Source organism: Balaenoptera physalus, assembly GCF_965194825.1.
Source record: "Balaenoptera physalus genome assembly, chromosome: 7".
NCBI classification, from domain to species: Eukaryota; Metazoa; Chordata; class Mammalia; order Artiodactyla; family Balaenopteridae; genus Balaenoptera; species Balaenoptera physalus.
Genome location: NC_138886.1, coordinates 113767237 through 113787331, shown reverse-complemented (window position 1 = coordinate 113787331; position 20095 = coordinate 113767237). Strand labels below are relative to the sequence as shown.

Genomic DNA, 20095 nt, shown 5'->3' with positions numbered 1-20095 from the left:
GAAATGGGTTCGCGAGAAAATGTCGCCTGGCGCTCTCCCGCTGTAAGGGAGCCGGGCCAGGGAAGTGCAGGTGTCTTACTTGGAGGGAGCGTGAAGCTCGCCTTCCGCAATGCCAATGTGTTAAACAATACAGCCGTGAAGGAAACTGGCACTGCAGGATGTTCGTCAGGCGCTGAAGATGGTGTTACAAATAAGGGGTAAGTTTCTCACCTGTCACATCTTCAGGGAAACTCTGCATCGAAAAGCTTTGGAAAGGGTGAGTCCCTTTGGGCGAAAAATAGCATGGCATGTGTTGCCCTTAGGGCATCTGGGAGAAAAGGTGGAAGTGATCCACCTACATTGGTAGACTAAAAACTAACAGGAACGTTTCCACTTAGAAAGACTCACAGAACATTCTCTTGAGTGAAACATGGAGCTCTGATTTGGAGTCCTCAGAGGGAAATTCTGTGCTCATTCGCACAGGCTGGCCTTTAGTTTAAATAGGGATCAGCATGGCATTGCCGGTACCCTGGCAGTGTCTATGCTCAAGCTGGTAAACAGGGGCTGCAAAGCGGTCGGCAGAAGGGAGAACACAGTGGACTCTATTAAAAGAGCTGGCTGAGGGGCAAGGCAAAGGTGTACATCAAATAGGAAAGAGCAAATGTTTTCCTGCTGGGGCCTAGGAGAAGAGACCGTACATTCTCTTCATATTCCAAATGGAACGAGTTTAAAATCCTATAAAAAATTTAACGAACTCTGTCAACAGATTTGTGAGGGGAAAATTCCCACATTCTTAGTTACTGAATTATTCCATCCAGTGGCTACAATTAAATATATTTTCCCCCTAAGCAATGAAGAGTAAGTCAGGGTGAGGTGGGCAGACATGCATTTATGAGAGGGTGTGTGTGTCGATGTGCCAGAGACTCTGGAGAAACCACTATCTCGGCACGAGGGTTCCCACGGCACCGGGGCCGAAGCGGGCGGGCCCTTCTACTGTGTGCTGGTCCGAACGTGTCCAGGCAGGGCCACAGCTGCCCGCAGCCCCTAGTGTCTCTTGGGCAGTGAGTGTGTGTGTGGTGGGTGGTGGAACTTGCTTGTCTGGATCAGATCCTCCTCTCTTCTTCTACCTTCTCTGCTTCTCTGCCTCCCTCTGAACTTCTTCCCTCCTCCTCCTCCCCATTGCGTACTTGCCAAGTATCCTGTTACATGACAATAAATCCATGTGGGTGAATAACGATTTCTCACAAATTCACTTTCAAATTACACGAAAATCTAACTAGACACAGGAGCCGAGTGGAGGGACATTCGCTTGCCTCCCCTCCCCCACCCCGTACAAAACGCACCCACGGAATTGAGTTGTCACACCGTCCCACCCGCTCTGTATCCGGCAGCCTCCCCTCCGCTGCTCACCTGCTCTGAGTAGTCATTTCCGTCGACGTCGTCACTGTTGGAATGGCCTCCGGGACTCTGTACATCTATCCCATGACTCTCCAGGATTGCTGCTTCTTCGAAAAAAGCAAATAGATCCCTAAATTATCTGTTACATCGCCATAATGGTCTAAACACTGAATTTGTATTGAGGAAATTAGAATGTAATTAAACAAAAACCTAGACTCCTCTCTATGTTTTGTTTCTTTTAAATTGCAGACAGATGGAACTCAGCGGCACAGAGGTCAGGGGAGGAACACGTTTGCCATTCTGGAGCCCCTGCTGCTATGCGTGTACATTTGAGTGGCTGACTGTTAGGTGCTTCATAAATACTTACCAACTAATTAAACAGCTCTCCTGTCTTGGGGTTCTATAAAGCACTTGAGAATTGCAATGATGAAGAGGAAGTAAGTTTATAAATGAAATACAATTTTAGAAGCTCAAAACCACCCCTCCACCCCAATCTCATCAATTCATGTTTCTTAAATGCTCTCTCTTTAAAAAAAAAAAAAAGATCTCGCCTTTTACTAGGTTCCTTGTATATTAAGACTCTTTTATTCCAATTTTATTAATCACATGTTTCTTAACATCTAGGTCATAGCTCAGTAATAACGAAGACGCTAAGGGTATCACACTCCCTCTCTCAAGCCCTTACAAGTATCTTTAATATGCACCCCAGGAGTAACTGATCAGAGACATTCTAGATTCTAGCATATTAAGAACAATGAGTTTCAGAAACAATGCCATTCTTATTACAATACAAATAGTGTGATTAATATTAACTTTGCATTATTAACACTACAATGAAGAAAAACGTAAGGGCAAGTCTCATTAGGCTCAAGAGGTAGGATCATTTAGACCTGCAGTTCTAAATGGAAGCCACTCTTAAAATAAACACAACGGCCGTAATTGCCTCAAAGGAGACAGCAGCCTCTCTGATACATTACCGATGTTGGCTCTCCTCTTGATCTCCTTCCGTCTGTTAGCAAACCAATTATATACTTTCAGGGAGGTAACTCGTTCCAGATCCGACAGTTTTTTGCCTGTGAATGCATGCAATAAAATTCAGATAATCTATATCTGAGACTAGTTTTAAGGGTTACTTCTCTTCTTTTTTAAAATGTTCTTTTGATTGCATTTCTTGCCAGAATAACAGATATAGAAGTAATATTTTTTAGCATGAGCTAGTACTATGTATAGACTCAATTACTGAAAGAATAAACATATAAATAAACATGCAAATAGCAACTAATAACACAAAATGCTTGAATTCAGAAAACCACACAATATTAGGGAATTCCAATATTAAAAATTACATTAAAGAATTCGGTCCGCTAGGGTTCAAAGTTCACATGATTGTATATGAAGGCTTCATTTGATCAGCATCATTCTAGATGAATATGTTATTCTTTATCAAGTTTCCAGATAGATGAAGTTTATTTACATCTTTAAGGCCTTATATTACCTAGTTTCCTGCTGTGTTTTCTTGAAGATTAAGATCACTATGACCAGCCGTAATTGTAACTATGCTGGAACACATAGCACAATTCAAACTGTATTTTAAATGTATTATCTTCTTTGCTGTCAAATGTGACGTTTTATGGATAGCACCATGTTTACCAACATGGCAACCACCTTGTACCTTTCCCTCCTCCCTTATCCTTTTCTGTTTCAGCTTTTAATCCACACTGGGTGGAGAGAAACCAGAAAACAGGTTAGGCCCTTGATGGTAAGGGGGGTAAAGTATTTTCCAGGAAGAGTTTGAGTTCCAGCACAGCTTCAGGGCTGGGACTTTTTGGCTTGTGTAAAATAAGGGTACAGGTATCATTGTAGCTGAGCTTGTAGGTTTTAGATTATTAAAAGTCTGGCTTCTAACTAAGGGGGGGATAAATTAGTATTTAATTATTATAAAACAGTGATACTTTTGTGTTGATATATATAGCCTTTAAGCCAATCCAATTAACTGGCCAAATGGAGATCAACTGGATCATCTTAACTGAGAACGCTTTCTGGTTAAAAAAAAAACCCTGTAAAACACGAAAGAGCACTTTAGCACTTGGAAGGGAAGATGTATGAGTGCTTCAGGGGCTCTGTGGACTTGCACAGGAACAACAGGGCTTCAGAATGGAATTACCCTACATCTTTTCCCACCTAAGAAGCCATCCTGATGTAGGAAGGAGAAAGAAGCCAACTCCAAAAAATTCTTTCTTCAAGCAGGAATACAGAATTATACAATTTTCAACAGCTGTAAAAAAACCAAAAAACAAAACCACACCCTATCTTACTAATTTCATTCACTAACCTTGCTTAAGTATGCCAAACTTTAAAACTGTTTTGAAATTGGTACATTTATGCTGTATTTTTGGAAAAAGAAATCTACAGTCTTCACAAAAAATAATTCTGAGGTTGCGTATCTCAAGCGAGGACGTTCGCTGGGAATCCCCACGTGAAGCCTGACCTGGAGCAGCGTGGTCACCCCCTAGGCAGCGCTGCTTGAACAGGACGGGGTAGCGGCCATCCACAGGAGGCGGCAGGAATGGACCCAAGAGCACCCCGTTGGGAGAGGAAGACACTTCGGTCCCAAACGACGGCCTGAGCCGAGAGCTCCAGCACAGAGCCAAGCAGCGCTTGCCGCCTTACCTGGCTTCTGTATAACTGCGTTGCAAGCGTTTGCAATTTCTTCTCTCTTTGCTTCATCTGGGTATTGATTCTCATTGAAGTAACTGCAGAGGCAACCAATTAAGACACAAAGTTTGTACTTTTAAAAACTGTGCTCTCCTTAAAACACCAGCCCACTGAAAAAGATGTTCTTCTTTAGGATGTAACATTAGAGTGTTTGGTCCAGCCTGTCCAATGGAATTTTCTGTGAGGATGGAAATGGTCTGTTCTGTACTGTCCAACAGGGTGGCCACTCCTCACATGTGGCTGCTGAGCACTTGAAATGAAGCTGATGTGGTTGAGGAAGGGAATTTTTAATTTGATTTAATTTTAGTAAATTTAAATTTAAGTAGCTACATGTGACTAGTGGCTTCTATATTGGATAGTACGGGTCTGGCCACTGCTAGGCTTCATTAAAAGATGTCCTTGAAAAAAAACGTTACTTGTGATATGGGTGGCTGGTTGAAATCACAGAGTTCTGTTATTAAGGCACTGGTAACAATAGGACTCTCTTTGCATGTCACGTTTGTAGTAGCAAAAGTTGGAAATTACCCAATTGTCCAGTCAGTAGGAGAATGACAGAACAAATTATGTGACATCTATATTTATACATAGCTATTTAAAAATGACTAGAAAAACTATCCATTGGCCTGGAGAGATGTTTATGACACAGTCCTAAGTGAGAAAAACAATCTGTAGAATAATGTGCATGTAAAAGTACTGTTAAGAAATTCGAAAAATACCTGTCTATGTGTACTTAAGTTTGCATGGATAAAAGCTGGAAGGGTACACATCAAGCTTGATTACCTCCTTGTGGGAGAAGGGGATTAGTAGGAGGAAATTTAAACATTTCTAAATTTATTTTTGCCTTTTCCCCTATGTTAAAAAAAGCATATATTACTTCTATACAATAGTACTTAAAGAAATTAGGCTTACTCAACCCATCCCTAGCATTATCAGATCTGAGACTATATGTGGGAACAGAATGCTTATTAGTACTACCTGTTCTGTCATCTGTGAGTTAAAAAAAAAAAAAAAGTGGACTTCCCTGGTGGCACAGTGGTTAAGAATCTGCCTGCCAGTGCAGGGGACACGGGTTCGAGCCCTGGTCCGGGAAGTTCCCACATGCCGCAGAGCAACTAAGCCTGCGTGCCACAATTACTGAAGCCCACGCGCCTAGAGCCCGTGCTCTGCAACAAGAGGAGCCACCGCAATGAGTAGCCCCCGCTCGCCACAACTAGAGAAAGCCCGCGTGCAGCAACGAAGACCCAACGCAGCCAAAAATAAAATATAAATAAATAAATAAATATATAAAAGACAAAAAAGAAAAAGTGAATTTCTGTGCTTTGAACCTGGAAACTTAAGATCAGGAAATGATTCCTTGTCAAATTCTAGTACCTCCCATCTCCTCAGGGGCTTCCCTTCCCCCAGAAAGCAGCTTTCCCATTCCTTCACCCTCTGTCTGCACTGGTGAAAATGCCATTCTACCGCGAATAAACACTGGAGGCCCCTAACCCTTCCTGTGAATCCCCAAACCCGCCTTCTGCAATGCCACTCCTCTCCCCTGAAGCCCTCTCTGTGAGACCATCCTTCACTGTAGTTCTGACACAGCAGCTGCCATCACCAAACAGCCTTTCCTTTTCTAAAATATAAGCGATAGAACTATATCATCCAGTCTTGTCAACCACCACCCTCCACAAATGGTCTCCTGCTTAAGTCCAAGATTTAAGCATCTCTTCCCACATGACATTCTGCTATCATTTTTAGGGCTTCCGTGTTCATACTGAGAGTTCTTCCAATCTCTGCTCCACTTCCACATTCCTATTGACCTTTATCTTTACTCCACTTCTGCTATTTATTTGGGCAAAGACACTCTGGATTAGTTTCCATTAACCAGCATCATGGGCATCACCTGGCAGCTTGTTAGAAAGGCAGAATCCCAGACCCCACTTCAGACTAAATCAGAATCCGAATGTTAACAAGATCTCCAGGTGATTCGAATGCACGTTAATGTTTGAGAAGCAATGGATTAGCTCATTCATTTAAAATTCAGCAACAAAGACAACAAAAGCAGATATTAAGTACCTAATGTTATATGCATCCACTGTGGGTAAAGAAGAGAATTAGTTTCTGACTTCAAGGAGTTTATAATCTACTGAAGACACATATGAATCAATACACTTGTGATAAAATTCCATAGGATGTCTAAACAGAGCAGAGTTCAGACAGACGAAGGTGTGCTCAGTGCTGCTGAATGACCTGGCAGAGGAAGTGCCATCTGAGTCAGGTCTTGAAGATGAACAGGAGTTTGCAAGGCAGAGGAGAGGAGGAAGAACATTTCATGCAAGGGAAAGAGCATGAGCAAAGGCAAAAGGTAGACAAAAGCCTTGAGGATTCTGGGCATAGAGAAGAGTTCAGTGTGGTTAGAATATGGGGAAGCAATGAGGAGACGCTAGTCTGGAAGAGTAGGATGGGGCCAGCCTGTGATGAGCCCTGACTGTTCTATGAGTAGTAAAGACTTCACCCTGAAATGGACGTTTTCAGGCCACACAGAGATATACTCCTGTCTGTGTTTTAGAACGATAACATATCTTCAATACTCCACCCTATGATCTGAAATTCTGAAACTCCCCAATCAACCTTCCACTCACCTACTCCACCTCTTCAAAATAATTTGTTCTTCACCTTCTTTATAATCTCGAATCCTTTAAAACCCTACTCCAACTTTAAAAATCTGTTCATCTATTACTCTTCTTCTGGCCTCACCTCTCATTTCTCAGCCTGAACTCCATGGCAAGCTGAATCAACTGTATCTCTTAGGAGAAATTCTGATTATTCAGCTTTTCTGTCCTTCCACCATACCTATCCAGCCAATCTCCCACCCTGCAGAAAGCACCTTCCACTTGTTTTCTTCCATCCTTCTCTCAGGGTACCAAGTGTTCCTGGACAAAGTCATAAAATAGGGCCAATTGGTTTCTTTATAAATCTGTGCTTTTCAACCTTAACTGGGCCCCTCATTTTTGTTGGGAATGCTCTTTGTCCTTCTAGCCAACTGTCTTTCATACTCCATCTTTAGTGCCCCACTTACCCGAAACCTTTCCACTCTGAAGTCCCAAGCCCTCAAATCCACTACATCATTCTTTTTGCAGATGCCCTTGCCTCCTCTTTTACCAAGATGGAGGTTATTAAATATGAGTTTGCTTAATGTTTTTAGCTTCTCAACTTCTGCACGTCTCTGAGTCACTGCACATTCTTCTCTTCGTCTCATGGCAGAGGCAGATGCATTCTCCTCTTCAAGGTCTACTTCTCCACTTGTGTCTTTGATCTCATCACCCCCACCCTCTTTCATTTTCTCAACTCTCTCCTTTCTTTCTTGCATACCCCTTCTTTTCCCTGTGCCCATGCAATTTACTCTATTTCACTGATTTTATGATGCACATTTCCTCATCATTATAATCTCTAAAATCAGGTACATCTTATAATTGGTGGTGTCTGAAAATTAACTGGCAATGTCCTCCCTCCCCCCACGCCCACCCCAGTACATAAACTAAAGGTGTGTCATACAATCAAAGCCTTCTTAGATTTGATGGAATATGGTAGCTGCTAAGACCTAGAGGTCCTGTTTCAGCTACAGCTCAATGGCTACTACACCTCACTGTGGTAACTCCTCTTCCAAATTACTGCAAAGCCTGTGACTGACACTCTACTCCCTCTAATGTCTGATTAATATTCCTAATGTACATCTCTAGTCATGCCACTATTCTGTTCAAAAGTTTTTCAAGATTTATTATAGAGGTGTTTAGAGTTCTCCCCCAAACTACCTTTGCATCTTTATCTGCTGCTACTCTCATATAGGCATGCTACAGTCTAGGAAAATGGAATAGCCTTGTCAACCCCATGCATCTCTGTGCCTTTCTCCTACCAGTATATCTGTTTTTTGCCTCCCTGCCCCCAAACCATCTTGTCTTTCATAGCATTGCTCAAATATCACCTCAAAGGTAAATAATTTCCTTACCCCATGAATCCCACAGCATTTCATCTGTTCCTCTCGTACACCTTTTTCATCTTGTATTACAGCTATCACTGTACACCTCTCTGACTACACTGAAAACCACCTGAGGCCACGGTGCCAAGTCTGACTCATCCCCACATGCACTCCTCATTGATGATATACGCTCCTCAATAACAATGGAAAAGTCCCCACCAGCCCAGTGTAGGGGCCTCCAAAAGAAATGGATATCACTGTAAATGAACTGTTGACCATCAGGGGTATAGAGTTACTGCAACAGAGTCTTGAAGGGTACATACTAAACTGTTACAAGTGATGATTATCTCCTGGGAGCAAGAATGCTGGAGGCAGTGGGTAGAAGAGAGGGAAATATTGGTGGTAATTAAGATCAGTTTTCACATTCCGCTTTATATAGTTCTCTGTTGAATTTCTGAAATGAACATATGCTATTTTCATAAATTTCTTTTTAATAAAAGAACTTTGGGAAAACATTCAGACAATTAAGGACTAGTTTACTGATTAATATAACTCCATAAACAATTTATGTTTGGAAAGTATATCTGGATCGGCTAGAAAATATTAGGTTTGTGATTGCCATCCTAGTGACTAACAGAATAAAACCATAGTATTTCTGGAAGTTAAATAAGAATTTGCAGTAATTCATGGCATATATGATTAAAGAGTTTAAAAGTTTTAAAAAATCTTATTTAATTTGTATTTTTAGGATTTAACTATATAAAATAAAGTCAGAATAAAAATAAATTGGTAACGTCTTCCAAATTAAAGACTCAAGAATATAATTCACTAACTATAGTTCTAAATCTCTAAGCCTGGCAATTAATACTTTCTTTTCTGTTAAAGACCTATTATTTTTATAATTAAGAAATGTAGGCCTATTGAATATTTCAATTTTCATTAAAATGTGCTACCACAGCTGGAGGTGTGTACACTGGACTGAGCGCACCACTTTCCATCTTTCTGTAATGTTTCAACGTTTAAAAAATATTAATTAAATATAGATAGTATAATCTAAACTGATAAAATGATATATTTTAAGATACTTCATGGTAAATATTTAAGTTTAAAATGTAATAGTTAAAATTTTTTTGCAAAAAAATTACGAAGCTCTTAAAGCTTTCTTCTTGGTCGTGGTGGGAGGGGTGGCAGACAGACACACAGTACTGATGTAAAGTGGAAGAGTTTTTACGAAAGACAAAGGTAGGCCAGGATATAAAATATTCAATAAGTAAGTATTACATAAGTATGAGTATATACTTGAGTAGACGTAAGTTCAAAACATGGTCCTGATCTTAACAATATACAGTTCAGTTGAAGACGTCAGATTTTAAAAAGTTAAACAATAGGAGTTAAAGAAACAGTCAAAACAGTAAAACTGTGACAAACCAGAATACATCTAGCTGCTAATTAACTATATAAATGATACGTTAAATAAATTCAGGTTAGAGAGCTATCTCTATGGACTGTGCTGATCTGGGAAAGCTCACTGATTTGGACGGGCTTCTGAGGGATGCAGAGGCCCCAGGCATTGGACAGGAAAGGGCAAAGTTATCAGTAGAGACATAAATACAAAGGTATAAAAACCTAAGATGTGCCTGGAAGACAGAAGGCAACTAGTAATGCAATCTGATTAGACTATAAGGATTATACGTAGGGTTTGCCTGAAATAGTGCTGTTATCCTGGATTAACAAACCCCCCTCTCATTCCCCTAAAGTATCCCACTTAGACAATAAATTACATGGTCACCCCAGGACCACATCACATTATTGACTTATCTGAATTTAATGTTAACTAAAATCCCTATGTCTTTTTCACATGTGCTCTGTGATCTAGATATTGTCAAAACAAAGGACGCTGAATCAAAGAAAATAATAACTATGGTTTCTATCTAGTTACTTACAAGAGGAGCTATCTAAGCCCAAGGAATCTGCTTGGCATGTAACAGACATTTAGTAAGTAAGTGTCTGATCAAAAGATGGCTGAATAAATGATGCATGAAAGAATAAATGAATGAAAGTAGGAAACAGAGGTGAAAACAGAAAACAGTGGTTTCAGTTAAGGCTTTTAGTGAAACCAAGAATACCTCTTTCGGGAGAAAGCTAGTTGGGTTCTCACCATACTGTACACCGTCTTCTCTAGGTATATTCAGATATAGCTGAATACAATTATATTAGTATAGTGTTTATTTTTGAACTATACATAACCAATAGACTATCAATGAAGTTGGGAAATAGGTCTAATGACTTCGATATTTAGACATAATTAATCAGTCACCCCCAAATGTTGACTGAGTCCTAGTTTATACCAAGCAATTGGCAAAATGGTGGCAAAAGATGAACCATGCAAAGCCTGCCAGTGTAATCACTGGGGATGTATGTATGTAACAAAACACATTATAAAGTCCACTGTAAAATGGACTGTATTAGTGGTATGAATGTAGTATATGGCAGCAGAGAGGAATCAACATTTGTGCACGCTTCTTGAAGACAGATCATAGAGGGTGGATAAAGTGAAATAACCCAAGGCAGAGGAAGCAATATGTAAAAGAAAGGGAGTCATAAAAGACCTTAAAATGTTCTGAGAATGAGGAGTTCAGTGTGGATGAAATATACATGAGATGGGGTGACTGGGGATCAAACTAAAGAAAAATATTGGGTCCAGATTTTAAAGAGTATGATAGAGTTTGCACTTAACTTTTTTGTCAACTGGAAGCAAAGGTTTTTAAGCAGGGGTATTATATGATCAAACTTATTTTGTAGGGCAGTATCTCTGCTGATACTAGAGGCAAAAGCCAGTTAGGCAGCTGTGGTAACAGCTGAGGAGAGGCTCTGAAGTAGGCTAAGGCATGGAAATAGAGAGGAAAGATGAGATTAGAGACATTTCAGGGGCTTCCCCGGTGGCGCAGTGGTTAAGAATCCGCCGTCCAATGCAGGGGACACAGGTTCGAGCCCTAAGTCTGGGAAGATCCCACGTGCCGCGGAGCAACTAAGCCCGTGCGCCACAACTACTGAGCCTGCGCTCTAGAGCCCGTGAGCCACAACTGCTGAGCCCGCGTGCCACAACTACTGAAGGCTGCGTGCCTAGAGCCCGTGCTCCACAACAAGAGAAGCCCCCGCTCGCCACAACTAGAGAAAGTCCACACGCGGCAACAAAGCCCTAATGCAGCCAAAAATAAATTAAAAAAAAAAAGAAAGCAGGAGAGACATTTCAGGATGGTAATAAAAATTCAAGACAGCCTCACTTCCTGGGTTTAGGCACCCCCTCCCTGCCCCACCACCAAAAGAGACAGCTTTAGGAACAGTACACACTATTCACTATTCACCTTCAAGCATTTTAAGCTTAAGTTATGTCAAAGGAATAGATATTTCTACTGTTACCAGGTGGATAAATTGTAGGAGAACTTGGTTCTAAGACTCTAAAAGGGACCTGTTTCTGAAATATACTTCTTCTGTCCCATATAAGAATGTTTATAGCCCTAGACATTTTATAAGACAAAAAAGGGAAAGAGATGTAAACAGAAATCTACAGGTAATAATATAAGAGTGATAAAATAAATCCTAAGGGCACTACACTTTTATAGACAAAGGACATTGTCAGCTGAGTGATCAGGGAGTATCTTCACAGAGGGAAACCAAATGATCGCTTTGCAAGATACTGACAGCAAAGAATTAAAATGAAAAGTGGAAAAATAATTTACGTGAGATGAGAAACCGTAAGCTAGTAACAAACTGAAATGTCCTTGAGGCACCTTCATTTCAGTAACACTAAGTCTATAAAAACTGCAGCCAGAAAGTTCCTCCTATTGTGTCTTGGTGAGCATATAGAAGACAGGGAATGGCTCTCTAAGCATGGGATAATGCCATGTAAATGAACTTTTTTTTTTCTTCTGTGCCTTTAAGTAAACTATCCCTCCTGAAGAGATATTTAAACCTCACCATTTTAGTAACTCAAAATAAGGTTTCAGGATTGTCATACACTGCTCACTATCTACAATCCAGTGTGCATTTCTTCATCACTAAGTAAAATTACTGGGTGGAGGGCAGGAAAGAGAGTAACATTAAACTAAAATACTCTGGAACCTAATTGTCCCATCTCCTCTCTGAGAGCATCTATGTGTTAAATGATCTTCAGCAACAAACAAAATAATTTAACATTTTCTTTTTTTGGGGGGGTGTTTTTAAACAACAGAGTGAAGGCAGAGATGAAAGAAATGGGAAAAGTTTCTTTAAGTACAACAACTCTCTTTTGTTAATCCATAAAGGTCTAAGGAAGGAACATCCTCAGTTCACTTACACACCTGGACAGCGATATCCTACATTTTATCCAAAGATCTCAAAGCCCCTCTGATACTAATCATACCTAAAAATATCCCTGAAAAATCATCAGGGGTCAGAGAGAAATAAGAGGGGCAGAGCTACAAATCAGCTATGCATACGACTCTTCATCATTCACTGTGGACTTCAGGACAATAAGGGACTTTGAAAGATTATTCACCGATCAACTTCCACGTCTGAGAAATGGAGACAATGACAAGCTTACACTTAATAAGCTCCCCAAAGTTACAGAGCTGGCTACCATTAGAGACAAGCTCCTTGACTTCCAGGCCCATGCTCTTTCCACTCCTGCTTACTGAAGAAGTCGCTGGATGTAGTGGGTTGAAGAGTGTCACCTGAAAATTCATGTCCACCTGGAACCTCAGAAAGTGATCTTATTTGAAATAGGGTCTCTGCAGATGTAATTTTGGGAAGGATCAAAATGAGGTCAAGCTGGGCCCTAAATCCAACGAGAGTGTCCTTACAAGAGAAAAAAGAGAACACAATTAGAGAAGACAATGAGGAAATGAAAGCAGACGCTGGAGTGATACATCTACAAGACAAGGAATGCCAAGGACCGCTGACAACTGACAGAAGCTAGAAGAGAGGTGTGGGAGGGTTTCTACCATCAGAACCTCCCAAAGGAACCAACTCTGCTGACACCTTTTGTTCTAAGCCACCCAGTTTGTGGAAATTTGTTATGTCAGCCCTAGAAAACTAATACTCTGGGTAAAGAGAAGCAGTACAAAAAGAATGGATGGTCTTAAGAGATACTGTGATTCAACTATCATAACTTGATGGACATTATTTCACTACAGAAATACACCTGGCAAGTAGACTGGAATAAGCAGCTATTTCTGTAAGTAAGTAGTCTGTTAGCTGAATAAGGCATTCTTTGAAAGTCTGGTCAAATACAGAAAAATTCTAACTTCAATTATTTTTCCTCCTGTAATCCAAATTGGACTGCTACCCTTCTTTTGATGCTTAACATTGTCCTCCATTTGAACAGTTTTCATACTAAACCCCCAATTCAAAGCTTTATTAACTTTTTTAGATTGGCTACTTCATGATAATGGAGCTAAGAGACTGCTGTATTCATCTGTATCTTTACAATTAGTGCAGCGTTGACTTTTTAAAATCTTGGAACAGTAAGTACAGATAAATATTTCTGTAATACAACAGAGATTATCAATATTAAAAAATCTGCTAAGAGATGTATAATAAAACAAGTATACTAAAACTATGGTAGAATCTAGGTGATAACTGTAAAATTCTTTCAGCTCTGCTGTACATTTAAAATTTTTCACAATAAAATATTGGGAAAACAGTAATTGGTAACATTAATAAGATGATAAAATGCTAGGAGCATCTCCATTAAATCAGAAACAAGGCAACAGAGCTCACTATCCCCAATACAACCTTTTACTTTTGTTACAATTTAATGTTTTTTCTGAAAGTCTTAGTACAATAAGGCATGAAACAGAATTAAGAAACAAATTGGGAAGGAGAGCCACAAAAATATCATTTGCATATTATATTATACCAAGAAAGCCAAGGGATGAATTCAAATTGCCTCAGAAGTAATCAATCAGATGGTTGGGTACTAAACAGGCCAACAAAAATATCAAAACTTTCCTATGCATCAATAATAAGCAATTGGACAACCTAACAGAAAAAAAGGCATCTATTCATGAGAGCAAGAAAAATGAGAATTAAAAATGCCTAACAAGAAAAATATAGAAACCATACAAAAAACTAAAAAATGTTATTCATTTCGCTGATAGGTATAAAAAAGATACAAGAAATGAGAGGCATATAACACATTCCTAGATAAGAATGAATAATATGAGAATGTCATTTCTTCCCAAATTAATTTTTAGATTTAACTTCAATGAAATTTAACTTCAATCACATATTTTTCTTCTCTCTTTTTTTCTCAGTGGGAGTGGTATGAGTCAACAATACTATTTGAATGTTTGCCTGAAAAAACAGATGAAAATGGTTAAGAACATTTTGAAAATGGTAATGAATAGGCCCTCTCTTGTCAAATATTGTGAAATTATATGATAATCAGAGCTGTGGTTCAAGAATTGATGACAAGATCAATAGAACCAACAAATATAATACCTTTACATGCAAGAAAGAAAGAATTTTAAATCTAAGAAGAAAGGGAAAATTGGCTATCTGGAAAATAAGACCAAACTAGACCTTCACCTTATAAACCCAATATTTTATGGCTAAATGTAAAAGAAAACATCTGAATGAGGAAGCATACGTGATGGAGGCAGTCACACAAGAATAAAAGCACTGGATTTATCTACATTTAAATAAAAAATTAAATAAATTCCAAATATATAGCGGAAAGGGTTAATGATCTCATTCTACAAAGAGTTAACATACAAGCCAATAAGAACACATGAACACACAATAGAAAAATGGGTAAAGGAAAAGAACAAACACCAAAAGATGAAGTATGAATGATTAATAAACATGTTAAAATATTTAGTCTCACTAGTAATTAAAGGGAAGTTTAAATGTAGACAAAACTAAAACAGTGCTTTCCACCTACCAAATAAGTAAAACGAAGCTGATTTTCACTCACTAAAAAGATTACGGTATACAGGGAAGGCAGGCTGTGGTGACAGGAGCAGTGCATGCTCAAGGCCACTGTTGGTGATGTGGATAAATTCAGCTTTTTGGAGGGAGCTGGTAATATAGCCAAACATATCATTATTCTTAAGACAAAAGGTAAGAACAAGGGTGTCTGTGTCAGTACTACTTAACAGGGCAAAACTGGGAAGACTTTAAATGTCTAATAAAATAATAATGGTTAAATATGATTATGGTATAGGCATTTGAAGGAAAAGGAAGGAGCCATTTTAAAAAAACCGTGTTTTCAAAGAGTACTAAATGACATCGGAAAATGTCAGTGAAAAAAAGCAGTTTACAAAACCAGATATGAGTTATTCTAATTGTGTTTAAAATACAGATAAGATAGAAACACTAAATGTAAATGTACCAAAATATTTTTAGTGGTTATTTATGAATGGAAATAATTTTCTTCTTTATACATTGTTTTCCAAATAGTTTACAATGTGTTACTATTAATTTCCTAATAAAAAATGTTACCCCAAATAAAAATAAACTGGGTTATATAATATTACAAAAACCTAACTCTGATTAATTTTATAACTGCTTTTCAAAATACTTTTCTTTCTTTTACCATCCCTGTATCTGTTTACAAACTGGCAACATAAGCAGTTATGAAGTTAGGACCTGAGCTAGATACAGCTGTCAACACAAATGTCCAACTGCAGGGGACTGGGTAACAAATTATGGTATATTCTTATACAAAATTCTTTTGCTTAGAAAGATATACAGATATATACATAACAGAAAAATGGCTGAAAAGAAACATACCAAAATGTTAATGATTATCTCATTAAGTGCATTTTAATTTTCCTCTTTATATTTTCTTGCATTTCTCCATTTTTTATATAAGTATGTGCTTATTTTGTAATTAGAAAGGCATTATTTGAAAATAAAGTTTGCTGTCCCAAAGCATGAGCAAAATAGAACTGCACAAAATTATTTTTAAATAATAAATTTCTTAGTTTTTCTTAATGCCTTTTGGCAACAAACAAATTCACACTTTAAACATCTGTTTTGCAAACACACTAAAGTATGACAAACAAAAGATGTTCTACACTAATGTATTTTTATAAATAAGAGTTCACTTTTAATTCTACAGAATTAAAATAAATAATGGCTCCCTCCAAATCAGACTTTTGTAAGGTTCACATGACCTTCCAAGTAAAAGCTAAAATATGAATGAGTTCTATTATAGAAGAAGCTGTAAGTTTTCGAGACTTTGCCGCATCTTAAAGTTTTAGAATAGAAAAGCCTGTGAAAAGGGAAGACTTTAAGTGAAAAAATTAGTACTGGCCTATGAAGAGATTAAAGGATTCAGATATGAGAAGCTGAATTTTAGAATCCCAATTCATAAATGCAATGGAATCCCATAACACCGTTCATTACACATGGTTTTAGATATACCACACAGTAGATACCTGACAAAGAATGAAAGGAGACTTGACTTGCTCAAGGTCACACAACCCAGAACTCAAGTTTCCTGATTCAGTTCACTGGCTCAAAGGGCTCACAGGAAAGGTGGTCATTATTTAGCTATGACATAGTATTGTTTCAGACTTCCTTTAAGACACAAATCTCTGTAGCAATGAATCACCTAAACCAAACTCCTATAAATTTCACAAGCGCTCCCGGAAGCAAAGATGTGACAGCATTTGTAAGATACCCATGACAGCCCCAGGACCGCAGCTACACCTAGGGGCTTTTTCCTCCTGGGAAAGGAAATCTAATTGCTCTGGAGACAACCATAATAACACTGAGCTACCTTTTTTCCCTGGGCAGAGGAGAATTTAATAAACTCTAGGACTTCTCCTTTGAAACACAACATCCATACACATTTAAAGACTATGTATATAGCACAGTTAATCTACTGTAGAAGAGTTAGTAGGACCTCTTCAGACACTAGCACCAAAAAAAGCTTCCAAGTCCTTCTCAGGATGGCCTTTCTTCACTAATGCAAAAAAGAAAATTCCATACACGATACAATTATGGACACCATGTATGAAACGTGCCCTAATACAAAATTTTTATCTCCCAAGGTCCTTCACTGCAAAGATTCTATGTTTAAATGTTATATTTACTTGCAGCATGCTATCTGCCACTAGACCTTACTTGCTATTTAATAAATAGATTTCAAGACTAACAGTGAATTTAGGAACTGAGTTTTTAATACATTTTAGCCTATCACTAAGCCTTAGAAACAACATAGGCTTATCGTTTGTCCAGTGACATGCAGCCCTAAATGAAGTCCTACCACAGTAGAGATTTGGTGTGAGTTTTACTACTACTTGACGATATAGAGCAAGTTTTCCTTCTAATATGTATTACCTTTTTAGTCATCAGTCTTTCTATGAAGACTGTGAAAAGAAGAATGGAGACAATCTTCTGGAGTCATCAGGCAAAAACAGTAAAACTGACAAATTCTAACCACCTTAAAGAAAAACAACCGAGAAATGGTATGGTATTTCTCTTGAAACATGTTTCTTGATTGCATACCACTGAATTCATTAAATGTTTTCTCAACCCTCCATTTTATTTTAATAAGAAAAAGAACATGCACAAGAGGGCAGTGTTTGGTTTTGCTGGTCCATGGATTTCCTAGTTTCCTAATGAAACTACCAAATGTGAGTGATAATTACGTGAAGTTCATACCAGTGGAAACTGTGGTACCTTGGAGAGTGAACTGCATCTACCAGAACTTACACTGTCAAAGCATGAAAGCTGGTATGCCCCTTGCTGCCTCTGCTTCTGGCTGGAAGCAGCTGTATCCTCCCCTCTGTTTTGACAGCCTTTGCTAGTAGGAATTAGGTTTACAAAAAAGATGTGTAAGGTGATCTGGAATTAAGTTTCTTACACTTGGTGTACAAGTTGTCCTGAGGCAGGGAGCCTGTTTTTAAATATAAAGCACTGAATTATAAACTGGCCACTTACCAATCTGACACTACTGACCAACAGTTTACTATAATATGAAGATCAACAGAACAAGACTGATAAAAATCAATCCACTGTCTCCTGCATGGTTTTTTTTATGATTAATACTGTGCTTCTGCAAAATGACTACCTCTACCATAAAAGGATATGGTCTGTATCTAAAATGAGAACTTGTCCTCCCGGGGGAGGTCTCAACAAATAGCAAACCAAACATGGCCAACAGCATAGATCCTTTAGAGAGTCAGAGGTACATTGGTTGGAGATTATTCTCATACCTCCCTGAAGAGGGAGAAACACAAACCTTGTACTTAAAGGTACTTGCTACTTTCTCTTAAACCTACTTTTTAATCTCCTGTGTTATGGGTTTGCTGCTGTTTTTAGTTCAGTCAAACTACCCAGGATATACATAAATGACTGCTAACTGCCTTTTAAAAAGTCAAATTAATTCTTATAACACTTGACAAAAAACATGCTACTTACATTAATATTGCCAGAACTGAAAGGTTATCTTACCAATTGTGCGCAAGATAAATAAATTTCTTCACAGTGATACAAGAGCAAATTTGGGATATAGTCATATTCCTAGGAAGGTATTTTGATGACAAACTAAGGTTTCTGTCCCCAGAAAGATGATAATTATAGGATAGTCTCAAAACGGTTAGAACTATAGGTCTGTCTGGCCTTTAAGTGGATGACGTGACAAAGTAGGAACCAATAAAACAGAATATTTGGATGAGGCACTATTATGATTGAGATTTCTATGGTACACAGGTTTTCAAAAAGACCACTTTTAGATACTTTCTATCACTAAAATTACACGGTGCATGCACACTTCTTCAACCAAAAGGCAACTAAAACAGAAGTAGAATATTTACCCACAAGTTCATATTCTACTAATTTGAGATCTTCAAACATCAAACACTTATGCAAACCTTGGTACACGCTGTGAATGTTTAGTCTATCAACAATGATTTCTGAATGCACTATTATAAGGGCCATATCTGTCTTGTTAATCACTGTATCCCAACCAGTGTCTAGCATAAGGAGTGGTATGAAGTAGAAGCTCAATAAACATTTGTTGAGTTTATAAAAGAAAAAGCTCACTCATTTTCTGTGAAGATTTTCTAGTTGGTCTATAACCTGGTCTCCATCAGTATTAATATTTATAATATGATGTGTATAACTCTGCTTCTGGGATGAATCATATCTTTATTGGTGATTCATTACATACAACGCCAATACTTACCAAACTACACTTCATTTCTTTGTAAACTGTGGCCACAGAACAACATGAGGAACATGGGGTCTTTGGTCCTGTTTAATTAGCTCAGGAACTAGAGAAATGAGGGGTCTGCTGTTTGCACAAAATGAAACTGCTGGCATATCTTCTATACAAGGATGGGGAGAATTTTTAATCAGCCTCAAAAAAATGGTGATAATTTCTCTTTTGGCTATTTCTGTTTGACCAAAAAGGAACCAGGAAGTATAATTTGCCAATTTTAAAATGCATTTAAGGACAGTTCATCTTTTTACTGGCTATGAGAAATGGATTGGGATAACTTTACCTGTCAATAAGTGGGAAAGTTTTGTTGTTTTTTTCCTCAAATAGTCTAATGGATTGAAATGAGGTCATGTTCAGGCTCCTGCTGTCTTAAATAAATGTTAAGAACTTCCTTCTATTTGCAGAGATACAGGAGGTGTAGTTCATTATGTTCCACCTGAGTCATTCCATAAGGAGTATTAAAGAGGTTAAACTCTTTTTAAAATTCATCTTCCAGCATCCATTAATTCCATAATTTATAATGTATTCTTGCAGCATTTTCTATCCTAGGACAGCAATGACATCAGAAGAGAGGGAAAGGAAGACCAGCTTGCCAGGGGTTGCAGTGACGGCAAGGCGACCCTTAGATTTTACAGGACCCAATTCCACTCCCACAAAGTGGGTTTTGTGGGGGAAAAATAGTACAGTGATCAGGCTAAGGAAAAATGACATTGAGGCCTTGAAAAGTGATTTTTCTGCCGTTTCTGAGTCATTTCGAGTGGATCATTTTAAACTATCAAATTATTGTTTCTTGCTGAATTGAATTGAAGGCCTTAAAATTTTAACAA

The 20095-nt window shown here is 38.3% G+C and overlaps 1 protein-coding gene across 19 annotated transcripts in view; it reads right to left on the bottom strand.

Moving 5' to 3' along the window:
• Positions 1 to 20095, bottom strand: part of HMBOX1 (homeobox containing 1) — a 185752-nt gene that overhangs the window by 14517 nt on the left and 151140 nt on the right. For 3 of the 19 annotated variants that reach the window (XM_082468946.1, XM_082468957.1, XM_082468958.1), the window contains 4 exons: positions 4048 to 4130; positions 2355 to 2450; positions 1390 to 1484; positions 1107 to 1178 (listed from right to left, as the gene is read on the bottom strand). In XM_082468946.1, coding sequence (XP_082325072.1) covers positions 1107 to 1178; positions 1390 to 1484; positions 2355 to 2450; positions 4048 to 4130 — 346 coding nt within the window. Of the gene's footprint in view, positions 1 to 1073; positions 1179 to 1388; positions 1485 to 1744; positions 1788 to 2354; positions 2451 to 4047; positions 4131 to 20095 lie in introns of those variants that run through there. The other 16 variants (XM_082468964.1, XM_082468950.1, XM_082468961.1 and 13 more) reach the window with 12 other exon arrangements.